The 27,428-nt window shown below is 51.1% G+C and overlaps 2 protein-coding genes across 9 annotated transcripts; both read right to left on the reverse strand.

Moving 5' to 3' along the window:
• Positions 1-922: 922 nt before the first annotated feature.
• JMJD8 (jumonji domain containing 8) lies at positions 923-10,433 on the reverse strand. 7 transcript variants are annotated; one of them, XM_073362620.1, is made up of 10 exons: positions 10,239-10,432; positions 9,850-9,999; positions 7,553-7,645; positions 6,786-6,834; positions 6,100-6,156; positions 5,448-5,516; positions 5,115-5,234; positions 4,895-4,962; positions 4,161-4,295; positions 923-1,856 (listed from the first exon to the last, which is right to left on the reverse strand). In XM_073362620.1, exons 1-10 carry the CDS (start codon positions 10,326-10,328, stop codon positions 1,776-1,778), a joined length of 912 nt encoding a protein of 303 aa, XP_073218721.1. In that variant the 5' UTR covers positions 10,329-10,432; the 3' UTR covers positions 923-1,775. The 7 variants fall into 7 exon arrangements, with proteins under 7 accessions (XP_073218721.1, XP_073218726.1, XP_073218727.1 ...); XM_073362625.1 differs by having other exon boundaries at positions 6,060-6,156; positions 10,239-10,315; XM_073362626.1 differs by lacking the exon at positions 10,239-10,432 and adding an exon at positions 8,317-8,403 and having other exon boundaries at positions 6,060-6,156; positions 9,850-9,920.
• A 1,495-nt stretch (positions 10,434-11,928) lies between these two features.
• On the reverse strand, positions 11,929-25,536 carry WDR24 (WD repeat domain 24). Of its 2 annotated transcripts, XM_073362628.1 has the most exons (11): positions 25,444-25,536; positions 23,974-24,139; positions 23,212-23,738; positions 21,856-22,033; positions 20,184-20,859; positions 17,463-17,578; positions 17,033-17,154; positions 15,868-15,972; positions 15,278-15,615; positions 13,406-13,590; positions 11,929-12,557 (listed from the first exon to the last, which is right to left on the reverse strand). In XM_073362628.1, exons 3-11 carry the CDS (start codon positions 23,690-23,692, stop codon positions 12,389-12,391), a joined length of 2,370 nt encoding a protein of 789 aa, XP_073218729.1. In that variant the 5' UTR covers positions 23,693-23,738; positions 23,974-24,139; positions 25,444-25,536; the 3' UTR covers positions 11,929-12,388. The 2 variants fall into 2 exon arrangements, with proteins under 2 accessions (XP_073218729.1, XP_073218730.1); XM_073362629.1 differs by lacking the exon at positions 23,974-24,139 and having other exon boundaries at positions 25,444-25,513.
• Positions 25,537-27,428: the final 1,892 nt, after the last annotated feature.

The following is a 27,428-nucleotide window of genomic DNA, read 5'->3' on the forward strand; positions in this document are numbered from 1 at the left end:
AGACCGTTTGTTCAGATTTGTTTTCAAGGTCCCAGTGTTCAGTCTTGACTGCTTCCAGAGTCAGTCGGACAGGGGCCTCGTGCCATTTCAGAACTTCTGGGCAGGGCCAAGCCTTGCCTGCAAGGTGACAGCTGCACTTGTGACCTACCTACTGGCTGACGGAGCCAAATGCCATGCAGAGCTGTCTGGGTCTGTCGACCAACACCCTAGCTTCCATCGGTGAACCCTTCACAGAATTGTCCTTTAGTGCGGACTAGCTCAAGAAGACCTATTCTAAGGGTGCATTACTGGGAGGCAGTGTGGTCTGTGCTCATTACAATGGAAGGGACTCTGGGTTGGGGGCAGGAATCTATTTCTAGTCTTGCCCTGGATCGGCAACTCCCTGCCTCAGTTTCCCCACCTGCAGAACCAGGATAAGGCTATTGGGGTCTGTGCGCTGCAGTCAGGAGCGGTGATTGCAGCATCTGTAGACACAGCTGAGCTAGATTTGATCTAGCTTGAGGAATGATAGTGGCAGCGTCCGCAATGGCTACTTGATTAGGTATTGGAGGTTCAGGGTGGGTGTGGCTTCACTGCTGTTGTTACTTAAGCTCGCTTTGCTCTAGCTAGACCAAAGCTAGCTCCTGTCTACATATGCGGCACTTGCACCTCCCAGTTGCAGTGTAGTCAGCTTCTGTGTGTGAGGTGCTGGCTGAAAAGCACTAAAAGCTCTGCATCGGGGGGGGGGGGGGCCGCATGTGTGAAAACAACCCCTATGCCAGATTCAGTCCTGGAGTAATCCTGCTCATGTCAGAGCAGGGATGAAATTGCCACAATCCCTGGGGGCCAAGAGTAAATGAGAGGAAAAGTAGCAGCTGCTTTTGTCAGAGGCTGGCTATGGTGTGGTAGGATTCAGTGCTAAGGCAGTCATGACAAGTGCAGAGATAAGGCAGTTATATTTTAATCCAGATTTGAAATAGGGAAATCCCAATAAATAACCTAAACACTTATTTCAAGTATCCTTTGCTGCTTGTACATTAACATTCAAGTGAAAGCCAGCCCAATCACCCCAAGCCACAGGGGATTCCTGGGTAACACAAACTGGTCCTTCAGTTTTCCCCTGCACCCATGAATGAGCACCAGGAAATGAGCTCTCAGCAGAGATGCTGGGCGAGAGTCACCAAGGGTGGACGCAAGGGCATCTGAGGCTAGATTAAGCCCCATGCCTGGCGGTTTAGCTCTAGAGCGGCTGGTTCTGTGCTACTGACCAATGGTCCATTTAAAGAAGAGCCTACATAGTAATGTTACTCCTGCCTAGAGACCAGGGTTGAGCCAGAAGCTGCCTTCTGCCATGGACTCTGTTCCTCAGATGTTCAAAACACAAAGAGAATGTGAAGGAAGGGGGTGGGGTGAGCAGGCAGGCAGGAGGAGGAGCTCTGCCCATGGAGCTGAGGAACAGAAAGCACAAAACTGTAAGTACAGCAGAAACTGCCACCAGCTGCCCAGAGCTCCCACCCTGCATGGGAGAAAGGGGACAGATTCTCTCCTCCAACCCAACCTCAGCAGCTGCTGAGTCACAGAATGGTGGGGGTGCTCACACAGACCAGGATAAATCCTAGATGGATTAGAGCTGTATCAGCCCTACAGCCAGAGTCCAGCTCTGCATGCAGGGTTATGGAGGAGAGAGAGCTGGCTACAATTCACCAGCAGAATCCCAGGGCTTTGGTGGGAGGGAAGTGAACAATTCAGCTCCTGAGGAACCACCAGGAATGGCAGGCAGGCAAAGTCCTGAGCTTCTACCCCAGGAAGGTGGAGATGAAGACACTCGTGTCCAAATTGAGGGTGGCGTGCCACCAGCGATCAGGAAAATACAGGACCTGCAGAGGAGACAGAAGCAGGGGAGGGGGAGCTGCTTGCCTGGTCCTTCACTGGCCACGCAGCCTTGATACAGCTGCCCTCTTGTGTGGGCTCTACCTGTAGAAAGCGGCTGGCAGCCTGGGCTTTCAACTGTGACCTGAGCTTACAGTGAGAGCTTCTCCGAGGCTGACTGGCCACTTGCCTACATTGTAATGCCTCTGAATAGGCTTGTCCACTCCATAGCTAATTTGTGGGACAGTGGCAGGCTGAGTCAGAGGGAGCTGTGCTGTGTGTCCATGTGGACTCTAGCTCCCCCAGGCATTGTGGTTTAGCCTCTGCGTATGTTCTAGGCAAGGGCCACATGCTCTGTTTAAAGAAAAGGAGTACTTGTGGCACCTTAGAGACTAACCAATTTATTAGAGCATAAGCTTTCGTGAGCTACAGCTCACTTCATCAGATGCATATCGTGGAAACTGCAGCAGACTTTATATATACACAGAGAATATGAACCAATACCTCCTCCCACCCCACTCTCCTGCTGGTAATAGCTTATCTAAAGTGATCATCAGGTGGGTCATTTCCAGCACAAATCCAGATTTTCTCACCCTCCACCCCCCTCCACAAATTCACTCTCCTGCTGGTGATAGCCCATCCAAAGTGACAACTCTTTACACAATGTGCATGACAATCAATTCTCTGTGTATATATAAAGTCTGCTGCAGTTTCCACGATATGCATCTGATGAAGTGAGCTGTAGCTCACGAAAGCTTATGCTCTAATAAATTGGTTAGTCTCTAAGGTGCCACAAGTACTCCTTTTCTTTTTGCGAATACAGACTAACACGGCTGTTACTCTGATGCTCTGTTTAGTGCTCAGAACTAGAGGGTCATAGTTAAAGCAAAGGCAGGGCTCAGTGTGTCATTTCTCTGAGCAGATGCTGGGCCTTAATCAGGAGCCCAGTCTCCCTATTCATTCACCAGCTGGCTCGTGCACTTTACCCCCCTCCTACCATTGCAGGGCCCCTCCTTTCTGAAAATCCCTGCTGGGAGTGGCATTCAAGCTGCAGCTAAGGCTGTCTGGATGCTGCTACTCATGCTTGTCCTGCATCAGACTAGGACCCTCTACTGGCAGGGTTTGGCACTCCCAAGCTCCTTTCAATTGCTGGTGCTTCATGCAGGCCTCAGCCCTGCCCTGCGAGAAGGATCATCAGATCCTGTGCTGCAGAAACCTGCTGCCTGCTCCCACATGTAAGCTAGCTTCTATAGCTAGGCTAGGCCAAAATCACCGATACTGACCTCCTTCCCGAGCTAGAGCGTGTGGCTGAATTCTTAAGAGTGTGCGCACATGTATTTATAGATAGAGTGCTTTGAGATCCTCTGACAGATGAGACTAAAGAGGGCCAGGTCACATTCAGGGTTCTTTAGAACACCCATCTCCCTAGTATTTGAGCCCCTCAGCATTGCCAAGTGAGCCCGACCACAGTCCCAGAGGGTGGGAAGTGCTGTCCACATTTCCCAGCTGAGGCCCAGACAGACTGGTTATCTGCGTAACATCAGATAGCCAGCTAGGAACGGATGCCAGCCCTGACATGTACCTGTTGGGCCCCCATCAAGGCAATATCTGAGCGCCTTGCAATCTCTAATGTATTCCCCCTGCCCCCCAAGAGGCTACAGGACTTGCCCAGGTTCACACAGGATGCCTAGAGCAGAGCAGGAAATCAAACCCCAATCTCCCAAATCCTGGGCTGGTGCCCAATCCACTGGCCCATCCTTCCTCTCTCTGCTGAGCTTTAATCCAACACTTCTCTCTGCACATTTACCGGCTGGCTCTTGAGCTCTGCTCCCCCTTCTGGCCTGGCTGGGCACTGCCTGTAACGCTACGTGGTTTTCTCCCCTGTCCCACCCGTTACACCTCCCAGTTGGCCTCCTGCATGGTAATGCCAACATCAGGGGACGTGGCCCCTTCCAGTCCAGCCCCAGCACCTAATCCTGTGACAGCTGGCCTTCTGTCTGGAAAGCAACTGTGTCAGGAATCTTACAGCTGCTTGTGCTGGTGTGTGTGTCTGGTCACTGCGTGGCCTGGCTCTGGTGCAGAAGTGCTGGCGTTGGGATTCCTGGTCCTCTGACAGCCCAGCTTCAGCACTGGGGTTCCCAGACACTGTTGCGTCAGGGTCCCTGCTGCTTGTGCAGCACCAGCGAATCTCCCCTCTCTCTCCAGACACAAAGCCCCTGGCGTTCCAAGCTGATGCACTCTACAGGTCCCTTGAGCAGCTGCAGCAGGGGGTGGGCTGGCTGGCTCACTGGGCCCTGGGGTGCAGGACTGACCTCACCAGGGTGAATGGTGCACTCCACAGGGCGGTCCTCTGGTGGCAGGAATGGGTATGTGTCCAGCAGCCAGGATAGAGTTGTCTTGTTGGGGTGGAACTCAGGGGTTTTCTCGGGGGGATACAGAAACCAGCGCTGCAAAGAGAGGGGCTCTTAGCAAACACCCCGCTCTGCCTATCATGGGGTCCCCTTTCACTGGAGACCTGCAAATCTCTACTTCCCTGCAGGGTGGGCTCCCCCTTTCTCCCCAGAGCTCAGCAGTTCCCCTTCTGCCCTCCTCTCTTGGAAAGGATGTGTGGGGTGGCCTGTCTAAGGGGAACTGCTAGGGCTCTTCCAGCTGCCCCCATAAGGGTCAGACCTGAACAGGAACCTCACTGCCTGATTGCAAGGTCTCTGGGGTATGGGCTGTTGTCTTGTTCTGTGTGTGTACATACCCTTTTGCCACAGGGGCCACTAAGGAACCTCCATCGCTGGTCCTCAGTGTGTGCAAGTGGCCAGGTGCATTATGGGGAAATTTCCCATTCCTCCAAAGCCTCAGCCACTTGTAGCAGACAGCACCCCAAGGCTGAGGGGATCACGGATCCTCTCTGGACAGGCACAGTCTGTGCTCCGCTGCCTGGATCAAATCCCCACTTTGCTAGGAGGGTGCTCTGCTCCACAGCGGGGCTGTGGATGGGGAAACACCTGGTTTTTCCAGGGTCCGTAAATCAGTCCACTCCCCACCCAGCTCTCACCTTTCTGCCGAAGATCACCTCTGAGTAACCCGGGCCGTGCCAGTGAAAGGGAACCCCAGAACCGGAGCCTGCGGGCAGACAGACAAGAGATGGGATCAGATGGACCAAGCCTGGTTAGGCCATCGCTTCTGGGCAACATGTTTCCATCTAAGCCTGGGAAGGATTCCCCTACAGCCCATTCCTTCCCCCTGCCATCATCTTTTCCCAGGGTGGTACTGACCAGCGATCCCAAAGCTGTAGGCCCTGCTGGTGCCTGGAATCCGGAAAGGAGGTGGCATGTATTTCTGGAAGAGGGAGCCCCACTCTGTGAAGTTATTGTCTCCAAAGAAATACAGTGTGTCTGGTGAGGAGAGAAAGAGACATCGGTAACCCCCAGAGAGCACGAGCTCTGGTCTGTCTGGGCATGCAGGCTGGAGAGGGAAGCACAACCCCGGCCAGGAGGCGGCCCCTAGGAATCCATCCAAAACTGGATTTCTCAGCCACACGGTTGAATCCGAGGCAGAGCACTAAAGAGGGTGCAGGGAGAGCCTGAACAGAAGAGCCCTCTACTCACCACTGCCCAGGGAGGCCAGGTCCTGAGGCTCCAGCAGGTGCTCCACGTATTCCTGGAATGGCACATCCACTGCGAGGGAGGAGAGAGTTCACGGCTGTCCTTCCCCAAGGTGTGTGACCTATCTACCCAGGCAGGGCTGAGGGGGCACAGCAGGGCTCTCACACTCCACCCTCCTCCAGCTTATTCCCTCTGCGGAGCCCACAGCCCAGCAGCCTGGAAATCCTTGTTGTCCTGCCAATGAGCAACACTGAAACCCTCCCTCCTAGGCCAAGTGCAATGTGTCCAGTTCACAGCTGGAGAAACCGATGCACAGTGAGGGCCAGTGACTTGCCCAAGAGCACAGAGTGGGGTTTTGGCCCAGGAAGAGGGAGGAGGCAAAGGAACAAGCCTGGCTTACTGTGCTCCCTGGACAATGAAATCCAGAGCCTCAGGCAAGATCTTCTGTCATCAACCAGCCATGACAGCAGGAAGGGAGGCATTGGCTGAGGCCAAGCAGAGTTGTGTTTCTGACCCCTCTTTGCCCCCCACGTCTGTCTGGAGCAGCTTCCCACCACACAGCCAGCCCAGTGAGAGTGCAGCTCAGCGCATGTGCCCTGGAGCCAAGCCCCGCACCTTTACGGTAGGAATAGGTGTTAGCAGTGCTGAGACGCACCAGGCGGTCCCCGAACTCTGCCAGCAGCTTGTTCCTTGTGCAGAGCGCCTGGAATTCCTGCAAGCACAGAGCAGAGGTGACAAGGGCCCTGGGAAGGCAGAGGTGCTTGGAACGTGGCCTGGGGTGCCAGGCCAGGCTGGGAGGACCATGCCCTACTCTCGCTGGCAGCTCGAAAGCCAGATCTAGAGAAAGAGGACAGCCCTTCTTGTTCCCAAATCCAATTGGACACAGACCAACACAGAGATGCCCTGGGGCTGGTTCAGTTGCCACCGTGGGATGGAGCTTCCTGCTTAAGAATGGATCCTGGGGGGCTGCTCCAGAATCCATCATGTGGGGAGGGGAACTCCCCTCCCAAATGGATTCCCTGGGTTACTCTGATGGTCTCCACTCAGAACCCCCCAGCTCAACTCTCTCACTGCTTCCCATCACCCTGCAGCCATATGACTGAGAAGGGAGTGTCAGTATCAATAGAAATCACGCCGTCCCCTACTGTCAATCCCCCCTTTTGGCAGAAGTTACTCCCAGCCAGATATGGAGCACGTGCCTGGCTGCCAGGAGGGCAAACATGGCTACTAAGCCTGGCCCTGGGGAAAGGCTGGAGAGGCTCCAAGGGGCTGTTTCCCTACATACAATGAGATGGCTCAGGCTGGAGGGGCATATCACAGCCAGGAGCATGTAGCACTTACCGAGTTGTCCGTGATTCCCTGGATAACAACAGGCCTGGAAAAGGCATATCTGGAAAACACAGAGGGAAATTAAACACTTTCCTGGCCCCTTGGGACCTGGCACATTCTACATACCCAGCTCACTCCCATCAGAGCCCCTGGTTAACAGTACTAGTGTTAGCTGTATTGAAAACCAGCTGTAACCACCTCTGGAACAGATTTATGTACTGATACATGGGCCGAGCTGTTCAGTGCTCAGACTCAAATTCTTTGCACCTTCAGTGGCAGTGGGTGGGCAAGCTGAGGACAGACACATTCACAGACCATCTCAAGGGCAGATCTAGGTTATGGGACCTCTGGGGGCAAGGAGAGAGAGCTGTGCAGGCAGCATGGGGATGCATGCTCTGTGCTGGCACACTACCAGGTCCGCAAGGGGCTAATGGAGAAGTTGGGCTTGTGGCACTCATTATGGGAGTCACTTCTCTTCCTAGCAGTGGATGGAAAACTCTGATCAGATTCTATTGAATGGTCACTGATCTGCAAGTTGCCTGCTGACAGAGAACCCCATCTCCTAACTGGTCCCAAGGTAAACAGCACCCCTCTGGGTGCCATGAGATTTCCACAATGACCTGTGCACAGCCAGGACCCTGTGGAGTCATGTCAAGGGGAAGACCTCAGAGAATTCCCCCCCTCCTTCCCCCAGTAATAACCATGCTGATTTCATGCAGTGCTGGGTACAGGAAAGGGGCTGGTTGAGCCCTGGAGAGCAAAGAGAGCAGCACACCTACTGGTCTATGAACTGGGAGTAGGTCAGGGAAGCATCTCTCCTCTCCACCGTGCAGTGGTCTTCTTCCATCAGAGCCAAATACTTGTTCGTCAGCCTGGGGTGGGGAAAGGGACAGAGCCCTCGGCATCAATCACTGCCAGCCTGAGCATTTCCCAGCAGGTGACATCATCCCCAGAGGATCAGCAACCCCCGCAGTGGGAGTCACTGCCAGCTCCCTTTCCCTCTAACCCAGAGACAGTAACTCCAACATCAGGGTCTGTGCCAAGGGTTGCAACAGCAATGGAAAGAGGCCTGGGGAATCTGTCAGATTTCTCAGCGGGGAGCGTCAAGGAACTGATGCCATGACTGCTCCATAGAGGCAGCCGCTTCAAGGGAGGAACAAAATATTCTAGGCAGCCCCTTGCAGATGACAGGAGGGGCACTGATTGGCCCACTGGCCCGTTGTGATAAGTAACAAGGCTGCAAGCCCAGTTCTCTCTCCATGGCAACTCCAGGCTAGGTCTGCTCTCCCCCAGGGAATGCCTGGTCTGAGTCTGTTCGTGGGAGGTTGCTGACCCTCCAAGCATCTGCTCCTTCAATCAACTGGCTAAGAACTAGGCTAGCAGAAGTACCAACGGTTCTACCCCGCTGCTGTGTCCAGGGCATTAGATACTGCCAATGTGCGGGGATGGACTATGTTCTTAGGGGCCTTTTCAATCTTAGATCTGTTCAAACTAAACCAAGCTCCATGGTTGGGGAGAAGAAGAAAGAGTTCAAGAGCCACACCTAATATATAAGAACGGCCACACTGGGTCAGTCCAAAGGTCCATTTAGCCCAGTATCCTGTCTTCCGACATTGGCCAATGCCAGGTGCTTCAGAGGGAATGAACAGAACAGGTAATCATCAAGTGATCCATCCCTTGTTGCCCATTCCCAGCTTCTGGCAAACATTCCCTGCCCATCCTGGCTAATAGCTATTGATGGACCTATCCTCCATGAACCTATCTAGTTCTTTTGTGAACTCTGTTATAGTCTTGGCCTTCACAATATCTTCTGGCAAGGAGTTCCACAGGTTCACAGTGCGTTGTGTGAAGAAATGCCTTGTTTGTTTTAAACCTGCTGCCTATTAATTTCATTTGGTGACCCCCTAGTTCTTGTGTTATGAGGAGTAAATAACACTTATTTACTTTCTCCACACCAGTCATGATTTTATAGACCTCTATCATATCCCCCCTTAGTCATCTCTTTTCCAAGCTGAAAAGTCCCAGTCTTATTAATCTCTCCTCATACGGAAGCCGTTCCATACCCTTAATCATTTTGGTTGCCCTTTTCTGTACCTTTTCCAATTCCAACATATCTTTTTTGAGATGGGGCAATCACATCTGCACCCAGTATTCAAGATGTAAGCATGCCATGGATTTATATAGAGGCAATATGATATTTTCTGTCTTATTACCTAACCCTTTCCTAATGATTCCCAACATTCTGTTTGCTTGAGTGCCGCTGCACATTGAGTGTGGGCTAGGGGGATATGGAGAAATCCTTCCCCACATAAGCCATTTCAAAATGCCATCATTCCCAAGTTTGTTAAGCACTGACCAGATTTCCCCCTTTTATTTCTAAATCTAACCTTCTCTCTGCCTTTGGCATCTCCACAAGAGCACTCAGAGTTATACGCTCAATAACGCTTTGAGTTTCTCCAGTGCCTTGCTGCCAGCCACTTCACAAACATTCATGAATTGATCCTCACAATCCCCTGAAGGCAGGGAAATGCCATCATCATGACTCGAGAAACTGAGGCACGGAAAGGATAAGCGACCTGGCCATGGTTACAGTGCGAATCAGTGGCAGAACCAAGAATATAGCGCAGGTTTCCCGATCCTTAGTACTTCACTCTACTCCCTAGGCAACTCTGCCTCTAGCTGGGCCAGGCAGAGCTAGTTCTCCTGACAGTAGCCAAAACCATGCCTGGGGGAAAGGTGATCAACAGCCTGCTTACAAAACGCTAAGCAGTCAACAATAGGCTAACAGGTATCTCCTTTTGGGATACAAACCTCAAGGTAATATATAATTTTCCAGCTGTCAGGAGACAAGCAGAATGCAGTGAAGATCAGAGTGGAGAGAGTGGCAAGGTATTGACATTGTGATAAGCAGGAACCTGGTTCTTTCAGCAATGGAGGTTTCCCTGACCACCTCTCATGAGTCAACATAGCATTCTGCATGGCAGCACGTCCACTGGGGGGAATGTGGACCAGACCTGATGCTTTAAATCCCAGAAGAGACTGAGAAAATACTTGAGTGCATGGGTTGTCTACTTACCAGCCCCCATTTCCTTCCAGGTAATCTAAGTCTCCAGGCAGCGACAATGGGATGGATAGGAGAAGGAATTGCCACCACGATCCCATTTGCCCCCAGCAGCCCTCTGCTGTCTGGGGTGTCAGATTCTCTCAGAGAAGCAGGCTGGAAAAGCTAGGGAGAGACCAGTGCAGGACAGGGTGTTGAAGGCTGTAATACACCCTAATGCCAGCAGGGGAATCAATCCAGCTGTTCGCTCGCTTCTGGCTCTTTCCCTTCCCTCCCCTCTCTGAATTTACCCCCCCACTCCAGCTCTAGGCTAATACCTGCTGTACCCCTACCCGACCCTCTACCCCAACTCCCTCGCGCTGCATGTGTCGCCTCCCACGTCCCCGGGCCCCTCCAGCCCCTACCGTCTGTCTGCGTGCGGCTGCTGCTGCCGGCAAGTCGCAGCCCAGAGCCCCCCCACCTCCATTGCATTCTGGGAGCTGTAGTCCAGGCATGTCACAGCCGCCGCCACCCCGGGGACCCGCGCGCACTGACGCCTTTCAACACGGCCTGGCAGGATGGCCGCGTGCTGCTGCGCGGGCTCGTGGCCTGCGGACTACATTACCCAGCAGGCATCTGGGAGACACTTCCATTCGTGGTCCCTCAAAGGGGTGAAAGGGGAGGAAAGGCTGATGCCACATGCTGCTATTGGACTGCTGGCCTGGTGACTACATTACCCAGCAGCCATTGACAAACGTCACCAGCCGCTAAGCCACAGCTAGTCTCAGAGCAGGAAATGGGCTGAACCAAGAGCCCTTCCTCCCACAGGCCAAACACCCCTGCTCAGCGGGGGAATTTCATGGTTCAGGCCTAGCTCCCCCTGTTTTGCACCTCTGTAGCCTGTGTTCTGCCCCATTGATTCCTCCCCTCCTATGTGCTTGTGTTCCCGCCTTTTCCACCAGGTTTCCTCAGACTGATGCCAGCCGGGATCAGTACAAGGGTGACCAGATGTCCCGATTTAATAGGGACAGTCCCGATTTTTGGGTCTTTTTCTTATATAGGCTCCTATTACCTTCCATCCAAGTCCTGATTTTTCACATTTGCTGTCTGGTCACCCTAATCAGTACAAGCAAAAGCTAGCTGGTTGCTGCTGCTGCTTCCCTCCTATGCCGGGCCAGCATGGCAAGGGGCTATAGGAAGGATGTCAAGAACTTGTGGCTGTGAAAGTATTTAGGGGGCCCAAGGATAGAGGATTCTGTTCAACAAGAGCAGGAGCCTAGGAGGTGTTCCTGCCAGCATCCACCCTAAAGGGGGAGGTGGTGCAGTTGTGCAGGAGGATCAAGAAGCACAGATAACTTGAAAGTTGGTACAACATGGGTCATGCTAATCAGCATTTCAAGCCAGGTGCTCGTTGGGCAGGTGGTACAAGTTTATGACCGTGAGGACAGGATGGTAGGATCTGCTCCAAAGGGGCACCTCCCCCCCACATTCTAGCCAATTTGGGGACCTTTGTAGCTGTATAGTTGTCATTTTCAAAGCACTATATAAACACTGACTCTCAACTGATTCCCTCTGAAAGTAGTTTGATGCTTAGGCCCATTTAACAGATAAGGAAAACGGAGGCTTGGAGAAGTTAAGTGACTTGTTTAAGCACATACACCAGGGTGGTGACTCCAGACTCCTAGCTCTGGGATTAAGTAGATTCTGCTCACCCCAAGGCATCTGTCTCAGTTCTACAGATTCTCCAGGAACAAGAGGATGTTCAGCTGAAATCAAAAGTGAATTGGTGAATTAATCAGAACTTTTCCCTAAGTCTCCAGAGGCTATGCCCTATTCAATATGAAGCATGCAATCTGTCTGATTTTCTTTTTCCAGAGGCAACTGCAGGTTACCTTATGCTCAGCATTTAGGGGCTGGGCTGGAGAATCAGGTTAATAACTCCCCTTTCCCAAGAATTGTTGGCTATTAGACTGTGGTCAGGATTGATCATTAGACTCCTTTCCACAAGGAGAATCAGCGAAGATGCTATGCACATGCAGCCAGAGCTGGACAAAGCAGCGTTCTTGGATGTATTCACATGTGGCAGCTGCATACAAACAAGTGACTCACTGAGGCTACTTTGTTCTTTTTTTATTCAGTATAAAAGTCAAGTTGTAGCTCAGAGTCCGGCTCAGACTTTCTTGCTCATTAGATTGGTTTATAAAGAACTATGTTTACACAATATTCCGGTACCTTTAATACAAAATTATTTATACTCCAGTCAAAAAATAAATAGAAGACAATGACTAGGAAAAGCTGTCCAGGAAGGCTCTTGGATGTTGCAGGCTTTACTGTATTTCAAGCATTGTGGAGGAACCTTCCCTACACAAAGTCAGCCTCACTCTCAATCCTGTTCAAGGATAGCATCCTGCAAGTGGTGCCGCCTCTGTAAAATCCAACAGCCTCTCCTGGCAAGTGGCTGTAACTCCAAAACCTCCACCCAAGCAGAGGCTCCAGCGATCAGTCTCCTGTGGGTTCCATTCAGGTCAGGGACTGAATCCCACCTCTCGTCAGCTGCGGGTTGGTTCCTTTCAGTTCAAGTGTATTCGCAGAGGTGGCCACAGCCCGCTGGACAGTGTGAACTGGTCTCTAGCCATTTCATGATGTGCTGCAGGTGGCCACCGTGACTGCAGCCCTGGCACCACACAAACAGGCCCTTCACCACATGGTGGCACACCGCACACATGCTGGCACACTGCCGACACCTGGCCCAGAGAGAGAAGATTACACTTGAATCAGCTGCAAAGAAAGCACCCTGGGGTGAGCGGCCAGCTCAGGCAGTGAAACCGTGGCATGTACCACGCAGCTCCCAGCTGGATCAAGGAACCCTTCCAATCAATGCAGACTCCTCAGGGCGTGAGCTCAGTCAATCCCTGCCCACACCTCAAACCTGTAACTCCTTCACTATCATCTTGAGCTCTTGCTGGCACACGGCAGGGAGTTTATAAACCAGAAACCCAAGAGAGCAGGAAAAACATAATATTGGGGCCCGACACTGGATGCCTCCCAGCAATGAAATCAACCACAAATCGAACAGCATATAAAGAAGCAACAGAACCTTGGGGAGGAAGCTTTAACCCAGGTCAGGCTGGGAACATGCATGGGAGACTGTTTACCATTCAGAAGCAGCACAGATCGTTAGTGATCACAAGGGACCCCCGCAACAGCAGATTGTATTTCTCTGTGCAGTGTGGTTCAGTGGTTAGGACAGTGCTCTGACAGGGACGTGGGTTTTATTCCCAGTGCTGCCATTGGCCACTGTGTAACCTTGAGCAAGTCACTTCACCTCTCTCTGCCTCTGTTTTCCTGCCACTTGTGTCTGGTGTATTTAGAGTAAGCTCTTCAGGGCAGGACCTCTCTTTGTGGGTGTATGCACAATAGGGTGAGCTCCACGGGGGCCTCTAGGTACTACTGAAGTACAAACAAATAATAATGGAAACTGAACTGGGTAGGAGATCACATCACATCAAGATAATGCATTAGCTACCTCCAGACAAACCCTTGCAAAATGAAGGTGCCCACCCCACTCCCCCTCCACCCTAAAGCATCTCACCTGTCGCAGATCCAGCCCTTGTTGCTCATCGGCCGCTTGCAGTTGCTGCAGTTGATGTGCAGGGTGGTGGAGGCCTGGTTGAGGCAGTTGATGGCTCTGCACGTGCTCAGTTTGATCACCTCATTGGAGATATTCCAGAGCTGGAAGCGCTGCAGCAGGTCGATATAGGAAGTGTACCAGTGCTCCTGGGGTGGGGTGGGGGGGCAAACACCTAAGTTAGCCTTGGTTCACATCAGGGTCTGTGGGCAAAGTTACTGAACCCAAACCCCCTCCCTGTGACTCCAGCCTCAGGTTAAATCACCTTTAGAAGGGGCTATCAAATGTTAGACCAAACAAGGAGGGGTGCAGAAGGGTATACCATCTAGCTACTTCATGCATTGGTTATTCTACAGTACATACAGTTAGCTGGGATGGTAACACGCCAAAGGAGATCTGATCTCTGCAGCTTTCTGCCTTTGCATTGTCAGAGAGAGAAACTAAAGCCAAAAGCATGATTCACTCTGCTCCCAAGAAATTCTTAACTCACAGTCCGTAAGACCGATGGCCTAACTGGACTCCTTGCTCAGTGGTACCTTTCCAGCTGGAAACGTTATTTCTTATTCATTTAGAGTGGCTTGGTCTTACTATATAGTCTGTGACAATTCTCCAGCACAGTGCTCCCAAGCTGTGTGGGAACAGGTTACCAGACTAGGCCCTCGACCAACACCCACCAACCTCTCTTTCAGTTAGTGTATCAGGAATGCCTTCCCCAATCTGTGCTTGGAGCTTCATGCTTGATGTGGGCTTCCTTACAGCTGTCCATGCCTTTGTCACTTCCAGACTGAGTTACTGAAATGTGCTCCAATGCAGGCTACACCTGAGGCTCTCACACTTTGGCTGGGGCCTGTCTGTTTAGCATCTCTGACAGTGTGCCAAAATCAGCACCGGCTTCCAGATACCATTCAAGGTGTTGGGTTTGATCTGTAAAGGCATCGTAGGGCCACATTCTCTCCAACTCGAGATTAGCTGGGGCATTACAGCTGAGAGCCAATAGATACATCTGGCTGTTATCTGTGGACAGCCATCGACTCTGGGATTTCCCCCTACCAGTCCAGCAGAGCCTGAGTTTGCTCAATGCAAAGTCTGCCCAGGGCTCTCCATGGGGGACAACTGGATGAAAGGAGAAGATCTGAGCACTGACAATGAGTCAACTGCAGTTATTTGTATGCCCTGGTATAGGGCAAACTGTTCTGCACTTAGAGCTCTGGAGAGTTGTGTTTTCACAAGCCCAAATAAATATACCAAGCTAGTCTGGAGCAACGACACATGCCTGCAGCCATGCTGCTCCCTTATGTCTTGTAAGACAAAAGGGTCAGTGCTCAGAAGGGAGAAGAGTCTCCAAGGAAAATCTCATGGTGCTGGTGATGCTGCAGGTGTCTATCCTCCCTTCAAGTTGGTGCTATGCCAGGGTGCCAGGAAGCAGGTACTGTGCTCCTAGTGAGACTGCCTTTCAGACCAGAGGCAGTACTGAGACATTAGACACCCTGGCATTTTCTGCAGAAGTGGGTTGTTAGCCCCAGTGATTGGGCCAGCTCCACTCCAGAGAATTACATCTACCGTTTCAACTGGATACAGCATTTGCTTTCACTGTTGTGGGACTTCGCTGTGCACTGTTAACCACATTCCCTACCCCAGAGGTGGCTGCATTTTGCTAATAGATAAGAGGTTCTTGTATTTTACAGGGAGAGTGTGCAAAGCACTCTGGGGTCTTCTGGATGAAATACGAGGGATTATTATGAGAGTCTCCAAACCCTGTTTGCTGGGAGAGGGTATGCAGCAGCTTTGCTGAAGAAGCCTCTCTCTGGGAAGTGCCTCCTCCCTACAGCGCTATACCTGAGTTTGCTCATCGATCTCTTTCCTGATCCGGTCGCCCAGCACGATGAGCACGGACACCGCCATCTGTACATCCCCCTGCTCGGCGTAGAAGAGGAGCATGTCCCGGACGATGGGGCTGAAAAAGTCGGGTGGCAGGCGGTTCTCGTAGAGCGAGTGAGAGATTGAAATGAGGGAGAAGGACTCCACAGGCGTCAGGGACACAGTCTCGGCCTCGTTGCCACTGACGTGAGGAGAGTCTGCCTTGTCCTGCAGGTGGTCCAGGGCCGAGGGGTTGTCCACTATTTCATGGCGCAGGGGAAAGGCTTCCTGAGGGAGGATGTATTCCTGTTCTTCGGCTGCAAAAAGACATGCCCTCTTCAGTGAGCAGGGTTAGTGCCACAGATAAAGGAGACACAAGGTGGGTGTGGTAATATCACTCACTTTGTTCTTTAATATCCTGGGACAGACACAGCTACACCACCACCAGAGAAAGGGGTCAAGGAGGGATCTGGCATCCTCTCTAGTGCAGTGAGTACATACAAGCACCTCCTGCTGATATCCAGCTGCACTGCAGTCATGCGTGTGCACTCACAGAACAAAGAACTCACCATGGGGATTCTCATGGTCCATCATGTACAGCTCATCCTCATCCCCCTCCACATCCCCCAGGAGATAGTCTGCAGGGACGTCACTGCCCTCTGTCTCCTCATTCTCTGGATGAGCATGGAAAGGGGAGGAAGAGCAGAGAGAGAGAAGACAAGTCAGGGTACCCCTACAGCAGCAGAACTTGTCAGACTTTCCCTGTGCCACTCTGGCGGAAAATGCAGGCTGTTTACAAACCCACAACCCAGCTGCCAACCTCTGCTCTCACCATCAGCAAACTGACCTAGGTGCTGGAGCTGGGGGTGGGTCACACAGGCACAGTGCTCTGCATGGGTAAAGCACCCTCTATGCAATGACCTCAAAGCGCTTTAGAGAGGGAGGGCAGCAGCATTGTCCCTTCCACAGATGGGGAAACTGAGACACAGAGGTGTGGAAAATGGTATGTCACGGGTCACACAGCATGTCACAGTGCAGTCCTGCCTCCCAGTTCTCTGCTCTTACCACTATCCCATCCCAAGGGACAGGCTCCAGCCTCAAGAGACTTGGGCCAATGATCTGCAGACAATTTGCACGTTCACTGATCAAAATGCCTGAGGTTCTGCAACCATGATTTGGCTGGTCTTGCTGGGACAGAGTTCTCTGGGAGGGGGGATGCTAACTGGAACTAGAACTGCATCCTAACAGGATGATGGCGTCACGGTGCAATGCAGACCAGTGAGAGGTTGTGTCACCTGCTAACAATAACCAAGACAAAAAGAGTGTCTGATAATTGCTGGCTGGCAGTTGGGTTCAAAAGGACCAGAGCAGTACCTGAGAGCGGAGAAACACTGGTATAGTTAAGGGTAGCTGTGGGACAGCATTCTGCTAGGAGCAGGGAAGATGACTGGGAGTGTGCCAGGGTTACCCTGCGAGTAGTAACCAAGGCTGCTAGAGACCATGGAGCGTGACTGGTGTGTTGCTGGCAGGCTGCTGGGATCATGCTTGTTGCCGACTGTGAATGTCCCAAGCAGGGAGTTACAGTAGCAAAGCATTTGAGGCATCCAGGGTTACAGGCAGGCGGTGACTTAACCCCCCACTGTCTGGATTGCACTCCAAACAGTGAGCACTTTGGACTCCTATTACTGAGCCAGCCACTGGCATGCTCCGTTGGCCCAGCCGTTGAAATGTTACCATCGTTGTTGATTAAGGTGGAGGAAGAATCCATGAGGATGTTTTCGGACCGGCTCTCTCCTTTGCTGCGCTCCAATCTGGACTCGTTGCCTATCCCTGATGGTATGTCCTTCAGGTTAAAGCTAGGAAGGAAGCCAAGCCCACATTAGCCCGTTTCTTTCTCACACTGAAAGAGGCCGCAGCAGCAGCTGCCGCTCTGCTTTCAACTGATGGGAATGAAGGAACTGGCCCATCTGACTTAGATCAGTGGGAAGTAAACAGCTCCTCCGCAGTGACTCTAACTTGGTTTAAGTAGCCATCTCTAGAGTGGTTCCCCCTTTCCTAACAGCCAGTGAAGTTCCCACATATCCCCAGTATGCCTGTGCGGGCCTCCCCATCCACTTCCCCTTAACACGGCCATGTCAGGGGATGCAGTGATTAGACTGCTCACCTGTTCATGAGTGGGAGGGAGGTACTGCCCTTCCCCAGGCTGTGGTTCAGGTTAGCAGAGGGCACAGTGCCAGGGCTGGAGTAAATAATTCGGAGCATCGTCCACGTCTGGGCAACCTGCCCCCAGGGAGAGAGAGGAGGGGAAGGGTTAGATTGTTACCACTGTCTGTCAACCAAAGCAACATCATCAGAAAGTTGGTTTCTGGAGCATAGTTCAGGGCCCAAGCTGAAAGCATGGGGCAGGACATGCATCGTCCCTTACCAGTGGTGTCTGTGGGGAGGGGACCTGCTGCAATGTAGAGTTTCTATCCACCTTGCAATGTTCCCTAGATCTCTCAGGTAACAGAACCGGCAGCAACCCAGGACAACACCAGAAGTGCTGGTACACTGGCATAGCTACGCGGGGAGGAACAAGGTCAAGTTTGGCCCTGGATCTGAACAGCCATAGGGTGCTGGGATCTGGGCTCTACTTTGGGTTAGTTTCTTGTCACAAACAGTGCTTGGTTGGGCTCTATGCTATTTTAAAATCTCCTTGCACATGAGTGAATTTGTGCCCAGTCCAGACAATTCTACCTCTGCTCCTTATCTGTTTCATTCTGCTCCTCCTGTGCAGGAGCAAGGTAAGACCCACTGCACCAAGGGGCACTCTGTAGTAGAGGGGACGGCAAGAGAGAGACATCTAAAGGGGAAGTAGATGTGACAGAGACAAAGGGAGAGGAGAAAAGACAGAACAGCTCTGACTACAGGTCAGCCCACAACTAGCAGGTGTTAGGTGCACGCTGACGACAGTGCATTTCTGCCCCTGGCCTTAGCAGGGAGAGGAGCACATCTCATCTCACAGCAACAACTCTTGAGGAAAGAAAGGAAAAGAGAAACAACAGAAAGAGCTTAACCCTCGGGCAACCTACATTTCCAGGTCACTTCCCAGCTCTAACACTGCTTCCATACTAGGGCTTTAAACAAACTTCTGAATGTAGAACATTGATTCATAGAAACGTAGGGCTCAAGAGGTCAGCTAGTCCAGCCTCCTGCACTGAGAGACAGGACCAAGTAAACCTAGAACACCCCTGAGAGGTGTCTGTCCGACCTGATCTTAAAAACTTCCAGTGATAGGAATTCCACAAGCTCCCTTGGTAACCTATTCCAGTACTTATCTATCCTTAGGAAAAACCTTCGAATATCGAACCTAAATCTCCCTTACTGCAGATTAAGCCCATTATTTCTTGTTCTGCCTTGAGTGGACATGGATAACAGTTGTTTACTGGTCTCTTTGTAACAGCCCTTAACATATTTGAAGATTGTTATCAGGTCCCCCCTCATTCTTTTCTCAAGACTCTAAACACACCCAGCTTTTTAACCTTTCCTCCTGGGTCAGGTTTTCTGAACCATTCATCATTTTTGTTGTTTTCCTCTGGACTGGACTCTCAATTTGCCCAAAACTTTCTCAAAGTGTGGTGCTCAAAACTTGACACAGTACTCCAGCTAAGGCCTCATGAGTGTGGAATAGAGCAGGACAAATACCTCCCATGTGTTGCAAATGATACTCCTGTTAATACACTCCAGAATAATATTTGCATTTTTCACAAAATATTGTTGGCTCATATTCAATGTGATCCACTGTAACTCCCAGATCTTTTTCTGCATTACTGCTGCCTAACCAGTTGTTCCCCTTCTGTATTTGTGCATGTGATTTATCTTGCACTTGTTTTTATTGAATTTCATCTTGCTAATTTCAGACCAAATCTCTTATCTAGGTCATTTTGAATTCTAATGCTGTCTTCCAAAGTGCTTGCAACACCTCCCAGCCTAGTGTCATCTGTAAATTTTATACGCATGCTCTCCATTCCATCCTCCAAGTCATTAATGAAAATATTGAATCGTACTAGACTCACTAGGTCTAGCATATCAAAGAGAGACCTTTCTCCCTTCCTCTGGAGCAGGGAACAGTTTTGAGGATCTGGTGGTGTTGTAGCCCATCTAACACCTTTTCTGCATTTTGTTAGGTTCCCCTCCACCCTCACTGAATCTGTATGGGGAGGATCATTCTTCACCCCCTGCCCCCACCACCATTTGCCCAACGGGGAGGTCACTGTATTGTTTTCTCCCTACATTTCTGATCTAAATCCAGTTTAGCATCATTTCCCTGTCCTCACAACTCTTCCCAGTTTAGCACCACCTACAAATTTCATGAAAGTGCAGGTTACTCTCTGTTCCAGAGCAAAGATAGTAAATAAGGACAGAACTGACACAGAGGCCTGCAGCACTCCACCTCTGCTCTCCCCATCTCAGTGCTCTGTGGTTTGCCATTGCTCCCTGTTTGCTGTCCATCAGGGAGCATGCACAGTCCTTCTGACAGGACTCCAATCCAAACCAATCTGCATTAATCTGGCCAATGAGATTGCATGAGACACCTTGTCAGATCAAACATTAGCAGCCAGATATAGCTCGGAAATCACTGTGTTTACTGTATTATGCTAAGAGAGCAGAGATGCAATAAATGTATGTAAATTTACACTATGCACAGCTGTTCCCATTAGAGGGCAGCAGACAACCAAACATTCTCTGCAGCCCGCACGACCTGTCTCCACAGTTTGTGTCTACGGTATCTGGCTATACATACGATCAAATCTTCCTATGCCAGCCACTTTGGCTTGTAGGCTCAGCTAATAAAAAGCAGAGCCTGCCTCTCCCTTTCCACAGGCTGTTAGAGGGTTGCATGTACCTGGTCGCGGTCGAGCTCTTTGGCTACCTTGGCGTTGTGGTCACACAGCTCTGCCAGGGGCCTCCCCGCCAGCGCATACTGCTTGGCTGTTCTTACAAACCAATCCATGCTGCCGCTCTCCAGGTCTGTCTCAAAGACACTCAGGGCACTGGAAGAAGAGATGTACTCGAACTGCTCCGTGGGGTCCAGCTTGCGCTTGAAGAAGATGGGATGCCGCCTATCACCAATGTAGGGCTTGCGGTTGGAGTCGGAGGAGATCAGGCTTTCTTTGGCTGCAAAGGCCAGGTCCCCAAAGAGGCTGTAGCACAGACCCTCAGGGTTGGCCCTGTCGATGGGCTGGCTGGCGTCCTTGAAGATGTGCTGGTAAAGTGTGCTGTCCTTGGAGCCTGAGAGGAGGAAGTAGGGATCATGCAGGTGGCGCCACACAATACCCGTGGTGACGTCCTTGTGCTCTTCGAACATGGCAGATGGGATGAAGGGGCGCCGCACATCCCACACGTAGATGTTGTGGTCCACCATCATGGAGCAGGTGGCGATGTGGTACTTGCACTCAGGTCGCCACTTGACCCTTGCCACAGAGGCTATGGTTTGCACGCAGTAGATCTCTTTGGCCCTGTTGGTGTTCATGTCCCAGACCTTCACCATCTTATCTCGGCCTCCTGTCGCCAGCCAGCCCCTGGCAGCAGGGAGAAAGGAACAAGCAGAAACATTAACTGGAGAAATGTCCTGGAAGTTGATCTTGGATTATTGGCTTTTACGCAAGCCGTTTAAGCCAAAGGTGGTCAGAGTGCTGCCTGCCAGCCACATGGCACTAACCAAGCACAGGCCTTGGGCACCCTCTCTTTTAGCATAGCTCACCAAAACTACAGGTCCCCGTGTGCAGGTATTTAAAGGGAACTGCGCATGCTGGGACCTGTAGTTCCCACAGACTACACCTGCATATTAAACAAAAGGGAGGATGCAATATCTTCCATTTTATTCAGATTAGGTGTGGCCCTACAGCCCCTGGCTGAGAAAATTTGGTTCCCCTGATTTAAGGCAAACTGTCCTTTCCATTTCAGTCAGTGAAAATGAGAGGGGCTTCCAGCCCCCTCCTCCTCCCACAAATGAAAGCAGAGGACAAAAAGGCTAATTTTAGGTACTTTGTGCTTCTCTCAGCTTGTGAAGATAGCTCCCCAGCGTGAGATGGACAAGGAGTTCTAGGAAGCTGTACAGGGTCCAGGAGTTGCATGCAACATTTTTCAGTATAAATTAATTATTTACTGGGAAATCTGACATTTCCTCCCTGTGAATCTCAGTTGATACCTGATGGCAAATGTGCCTAAGACACAAGCAAGCTGTGTTTTAAAGCAGCTCTCTCAATCCCTGAGCTGATCAAGTTGGTGAAACACGATGGACATACCTGATATTGCCCAGTTCCAGCAGCTCACTTCTGGTTTACTAGTTACTGCTTGCTATCCCACAGAACAGCAAGAGTGACTTGTTTTATAAGATATGCTGCTCCTTCCGATATTCAGGAGAGAGCTGTGTAACCATCAAGTTCTCAGCACGCCACCACACAGTTTTCATAGAACCACTGTGTGAAGGCATCACCTTCAGGAATTTTTTGACAAGACAGGATGATTGCCATGGGCAGAGCGGGGCTCAACCGGGGTGGTCAGTTAGCACATACCTGTCCTCTAGATGCCAGTCACAGCAGAAGACAGGCCCATTGTGAGCTGTGAACATCCTCTCGTAGCGGTCTGGCCGGCGGATGTCCCACAGCTGCACATTCCCATTCTCAAAGGTTGCAGCAAAGGTGAAGTAATCACGGATGCTAAACTGCACATCGCGCACACTTTCCGACTGGCCTGAGGGACAATAGGAACGTAGACCAGATCCGACAGGGCCCCAGCAAAGTCATTCCCCCTGGTAGTGTTAACGCTCATGTTTGCTAGACAGGGTCTACAATAAGCTGCAATGGCAGGCCAGCCTGATTCACTCCTGGACTCAGCTCAGTGCACCCTGGGTGTAGGAAAAACAAAAATCACCTCTACTAATGCTCCAAAGGAAACCAGTGGCCACCCTGGTTCAGAACAGTTTCCTTTGCAAAGCTGGCACTGCCTCTGCCCTACATAGTCCCTAAATAGAAAACTTCAGAGCTGTCAATCCAGCACCTGTCCATCATACTTTTTTTTGTCCTAGTCTCTCTCCAAATCCCTGTGCATCTCCCTTACCCAGGCAGTAACTGTGTCATCAAAACCGCTGCTTTCCTAAGGTACCAGACTTCAAGGCACCAGATATGGGCAACTGCATTGGGATGTGGGTGGGAAGAGGGTATGATTCAGGGACAATGGGAAGCAGATCCACCCTCCCCCAACAGCTCTACCACCACCCTAACAACTGACACAGATAATGCAGCTCTAGACATCAGCTACACACAATTTTCAAATCAGACCAAAAAGCTGCATGTCATGAGCCTGAGATCCCAGATAATAATGACATAGGCTTACATCACTGGCCGCTATGGACTAGAAGTCCCACCAGCAGGGACTCTGTCCCCAAATCCCTTGCTTGGATCATCATTGCCCCAGAATGGGGAAATCTTTACCACAATGAAGCACAAAAAAATGAGAGGGACAAAGGCCTGGAACATAGGGGATTATCTGGTATTTCCCCTTATTTAAGGTGATAACTGACAACTCCAGCCTGCAGCATATGCTATAAGCATCCTAATGCACAGAACACTGGCCAAGTGGGCCCAAGACTGGGGCTTGATCTAAACTTAAAACTTATACTAGCATAGCTATGTTGGTTAGGAGTGTGAAAAAACCACAGCCCTAGCAACATAGCTATGCCGACAAAACCCACAGTGGAGACACTACTATGCCGAGAGACGCACTCTCCTGACACATTAGCTAAACACTGTATGGGAAGATGGCTTTACTACATCGGAAGAACTCCTCCTCCTGTCAGCTTACACTGTGTCTACACTATGAAGCCTATCCCAGCATAGGCTCTGCAGTGTAGACATGGCCAGAGCCCTTACCAGAGAAGGTGCTGACAGAGTCTTTCTTGCGTAGGTCAAAGCATTTCATATAGCCGTCCTGGGAGCCACTAAGGAGCATATACACCTCAGTGGGATGGAAGCACACTTTGTTAACTGTCCTCTTGTGTTCAGTGAACAGCTGGTCCTGTTTGTTACGGGATGGCTTCCCGAGGTTCCAGGTCACAACCACACCATTGGTAGCTGCTGTGGCCAACAGGTTCTCATCCATCTGATGCCACACCACGTCAGCACAGCTGAAGTTCAGGGATGGCTTACGGCCAACACGTAAGTTTAGTTTCTCCACAAACTGATCTTCATCTATTGAATAGATCTTGAAGATGTTGCGACCAGCTACCACCACCTGAGCGGCATCACGACACACACTGATGGCATTAGCAGGGGCATCCAGGTGACAGAACATGGTACGTCCAGTGATGGTGTTGCCACCAAGGGCAGTGGTAACCCGGGCCATTTTCTCCATGGTTGTCCTCTGTGTGACTTCCTCTTTTTAGACACCACTGGATGCCCTGCCCAAAGAGAAGGCTTTGAGACTCACAGCTCCACATGCAGCATTCTCACAGGTGAATCCATTTCCACCAACTGTTTACAGACCTCATTAAAACTTTCTTGAAAGCAAATGAATTGATTTATGCTGCATCTAGGATTCTCTTCCTACTGTTCCAACCGGACTTGCATACCACTTTCCCTGATCACATTAATCAATCAGTCTTTAACTACAGAAACTACTGCACAGCCACTTACTTAAAAGAGTAGCTCAGATTCAGCCTTGGTGTCTCTTTGGTCACCCCCTGCATGTACTTTCCAGTAAGTCCATGTTAACCTTTCAGAGATTTCAGTTTCCTTCTTAATTCAAATATCTGAGAAAAAAAACCCATTTGCAGGAACAACTCTCGCTGTCAGTATGGGCCTGTAAAGCAAGAGAAGAATCCCTCAGAAGGCAAAATGCAGTGATGAGGACAGATGTGAGCCAATGAACTGTTCAGTAATACAAGATATACAAGACTTCATCATAAAGGTCATAATGCCCAAAGTGGTTGCAAGCACCAGAGAAAATTTCATTTTTGTTTTAATAGTGAATTTAGAGCTGAAGAGTGACTGCAGTAGAGAGGGAGGTAGTTTTTGTTATCCAGACAACTATAACACAGGCAAGAATGGGGCAAGCTCTCCATACAGACTGCGTACCTCAACCATGGAGGGGCCACAAACACAACTCTCTGCCCCCTAATGTTCCTCAAGGTGCCCCAAATCATACAGCAAAGTAATGAGATAATGGCTCTCCAGCCAACCACAGCGACCACAACCCCTCACCCACAGCCTTGGACATTGGAACCCCCTGTTGAGAGGGAGCCAAAACAACGAAGCAGTTGGTTGCCTATCCTTCCAGCCATGGGTCTGGTTGCTCCCTACAAAGAAGGGCAGAGCCACCATGGGTTACTGATTAGCAGAACAGTGGACAGTTTGGGGTGATGGGGCTCTTTACAAGGGGGCCAGAAGCCTGGGTCTCCCTGCTTAGAACAGCTCCTCCCAATCCCTTTCTTAATCCTCATCTCCTCCCTGGCAGCCCATGGCCCCCCCTTCCTTACCCCTGCCCCCTCCCCTCAGGCCCCTCCTCTCAGTCCTCCTGCCCTTCCTCCTTACCCCCCCCCCCACAACCCCCTGCCCTTGGTCTCCCCCACTTCTCTTCCTTACCCCCCTTCTCCCCTACTCCTGTACCTTAACCCCCACCCATGGTCCCTCTCACCTCCCTTCCTCCCCCACCCCGTCCCCTCGAACTCTCTTCCTTCCCTCCCGGCCCCCCCGGTCTCCCCCGACTCTCTTCCTCCCCCCCGGCCCCTCTTCCTTACCCCCCCTCGCCCGGCCCCCTCGGTCTCCCCCGGCAGCCCATGGCCCCCCCCCTCTTCCTTACCCCCCCTCGCCCGGCCCCCTCGGTCTCCCCCGGCAGCCCATGGCCCCCCCCTCTTCCTTACCCCCCCTCGCCCGGCCCCCTCGGTCTCCCCCGGCAGCCCATGGCCCCCCCCTGTTCCTTACCCCCCCTCGCCCGGCCCCCTCGGTCTCCCCCGGCAGCCCATGGCCCCCCCCTCGCCCGGCCCCCTCGGTCTCCCCCGGCAGCCCATGGCCCCCCGCCGGGCCGGGCGTGGCTCGGGCAAGGGCAGCAGGCCCAGCGATCACGGGGGAAGCGGGCCCGGACTGGGGGCCGAGCCCGGCACCTACCGCGCGGAGCAGAACAACTTCGGGCCCGTCCGCCTCCTCCGCCGCGGCACGGAAACGCCGCTGGGCTCCGCTCCGCCCTTCCGCCGCCGGTAGCGCCCCGCCCCCAGGCCCGGCCGGAGCCCAGCAGAGGGAGAGGGGGAGGGGAGAAGGGAGCGGGGGGCTTAGGGGTACTAAGGGGAGGGCTCCCCGGCTAGATTTAGGGGTACTAAGCACAGGGATTCCCAGGCTAGGGCTAGGCCAGGGGCTCGTTGGGGTCCCCCAGCTGGGGTTACTGAAGGTCGGGCTCCCCGGGCCAGGGTCAGGGTTACTCTGGGTAGTGATTTCAGGACTAGGGTTACACTTGGTGCCCGTTGGGTCCCCCAGCTAGGGTTACTAAAGGCTAGGGGAAGCTAAAGGCTCCCTGGGCTGGGATTAGGGTTACTAAGGGTAGAGATTCCTGCACTAGGCTTAGGCCTGAGGCTGAATGGGTTCTCCTGGTTAGTTTTCCTAAAGGTAGGGCTCCCCTTGCTAATGGGAGATCCTGTACCCCATATAAAAAGAAAAGGAGTACTTGTGGCACCCCATATGACACCCTGTACCCCCTGTTCACCACTTTTATATGGTTATGATATTGTATGCCTTGTGAGGTATCATTTGAAAACTCATAATCTGCTGAACATCATTGGTCTGTTAAAATGTGTGTAACAGCACTGTGTGTAAAGCTAGGAGATTTTACTATGTTTGTTACTTTGAAATATGTTATAATTCTGGGGAAGGCCTGCAGAGTAGCTCCTCAGAGATGCCAAAGGACTGACATGGGTGTTAGAAAATTATTAACTGCTGAAACAATCATTCGCCAGCAAGGGAGACTGTAAATAAAGAATTTACATATATCCAAGAGGAGTCAAACTGCACGTACACAGAAGCAAGATGTCAAGGTTCCTTCCCTGCTCTGAACGCTAGGGTACAGATGTGGGGACCTGCATGAAAACCTCCTAAGCTTACTTTTACCAGCTTAGGTTAAAACTTCCCCAAGGTACAAACTATTTTACCCTTTGCCCTTGGACTTTTGCTACCACCACCAAACGTCTTACACCGCTTACTGGGAAAGAGTTCATTTGGAAACGTCTTTCCCCCCCAAATCCTCCCAAATCTTACCCCCTTTTTTCTGGGGAAGGTTTGATAAAAATCCTCACCAATTTGCATAGGTGACCACAGACCCAAACCCTTGGATCTTAAGAACAATGAAAAAAAGCATTCAGTTTCTTAAAAGAAGAATTTTAATAGAAGAAAAAGTAAAAAGAATCACCTCTGTAAAATCAGGATTCTAAATACCTTACAGGATTCAAAACATAGAGAATCCCTCTAGGCAAAACCTTAAGTTACAAAAAGACACAAAAACAGGAATATCCATTCCATTCAGCACAGCTTATTTTTTCTGCCATTTAAAGAAATCATAATCTAACACATATCTAGCTAGATTACTTACTAAATTCTAAGACTCCATTCCTGTTCTGTCCCCGGCAAAAGCATCACCCAGACAGACCAACCCAGACCCTTTGTTTCTCCCCCCTCCAGCTTTGAAAGTATCTTGTCTCCTCATTGGTCATTGTGGTCAGGTGCCAGCGAGGTTATCCTAGCTTCTTAACCCTTTACAGGTGAAAGGGTTTTTCCTCTGGCTAGAAGGGATTTTAAAGGTTTTTACCCTTCCCTTTATATTTATGACACAAGAAGTTTACAATTCACCTAAAAGATGGTTCGAATCTCACGTACACAGGAGACTGTTTTGTCTACACTCCATCTGGGGGGTAATCCTTAAAAAGGTGGGGGAGTTATAAGAATGGAGAACTCACAACACAGAAATTATCTCTTTGACCCTCATGTCTGCTTACAGTAACTACAATACTTGAAAGAAAAAAGGAAGCTTTTGGAACTAGGGGGAGGGGTCCCCGCTGGAAGGCTTTCCAGCTAGTATGAACTTCTGTAAGCTTTTGGGTGAGAAAAAA

Source organism: Lepidochelys kempii, chromosome 10 (genome assembly GCF_965140265.1).
Source record: "Lepidochelys kempii isolate rLepKem1 chromosome 10, rLepKem1.hap2, whole genome shotgun sequence".
In the NCBI taxonomy this organism is placed as follows: Eukaryota; Metazoa; Chordata; order Testudines; family Cheloniidae; genus Lepidochelys; species Lepidochelys kempii.

Bases quoted from the DNA above. Each gene is read 5' to 3' on its own strand.
- JMJD8 (XM_073362620.1), bottom strand. From the start codon at position 10,328: ATGCCTGGACTACAGCTCCCAGAATGCAATGGAGGTGGGGGGGCTCTG. The intron at 7,646-9,849 runs GTAAGTAGACAA...TCCCCACCCCAG, and splicing joins CTGGAAGGAAATGGGGGCTG to GCTGACGAACAAGTATTTGG. The intron at 4,296-4,894 runs GTGAGAGCTGGG...CTCTCTTTGCAG, and splicing joins AGGTGATCTTCGGCAGAAAG to CGCTGGTTTCTGTATCCCCC.
- WDR24 (XM_073362628.1), bottom strand. From the start codon at position 23,692: ATGGAGAAAATGGCCCGGGTTACCACTGCCCTTGGTGGCAACACCATC. The intron at 15,973-17,032 runs GTAACATTTCAA...ATGCTCATCCAG, and splicing joins CACCTTAATCAACAACGATG to AGAATGAGGAGACAGAGGGC. The intron at 15,616-15,867 runs GTGAGTTCTTTG...GTCTTTTTGCAG, and splicing joins GGACCATGAGAATCCCCATG to CCGAAGAACAGGAATACATC.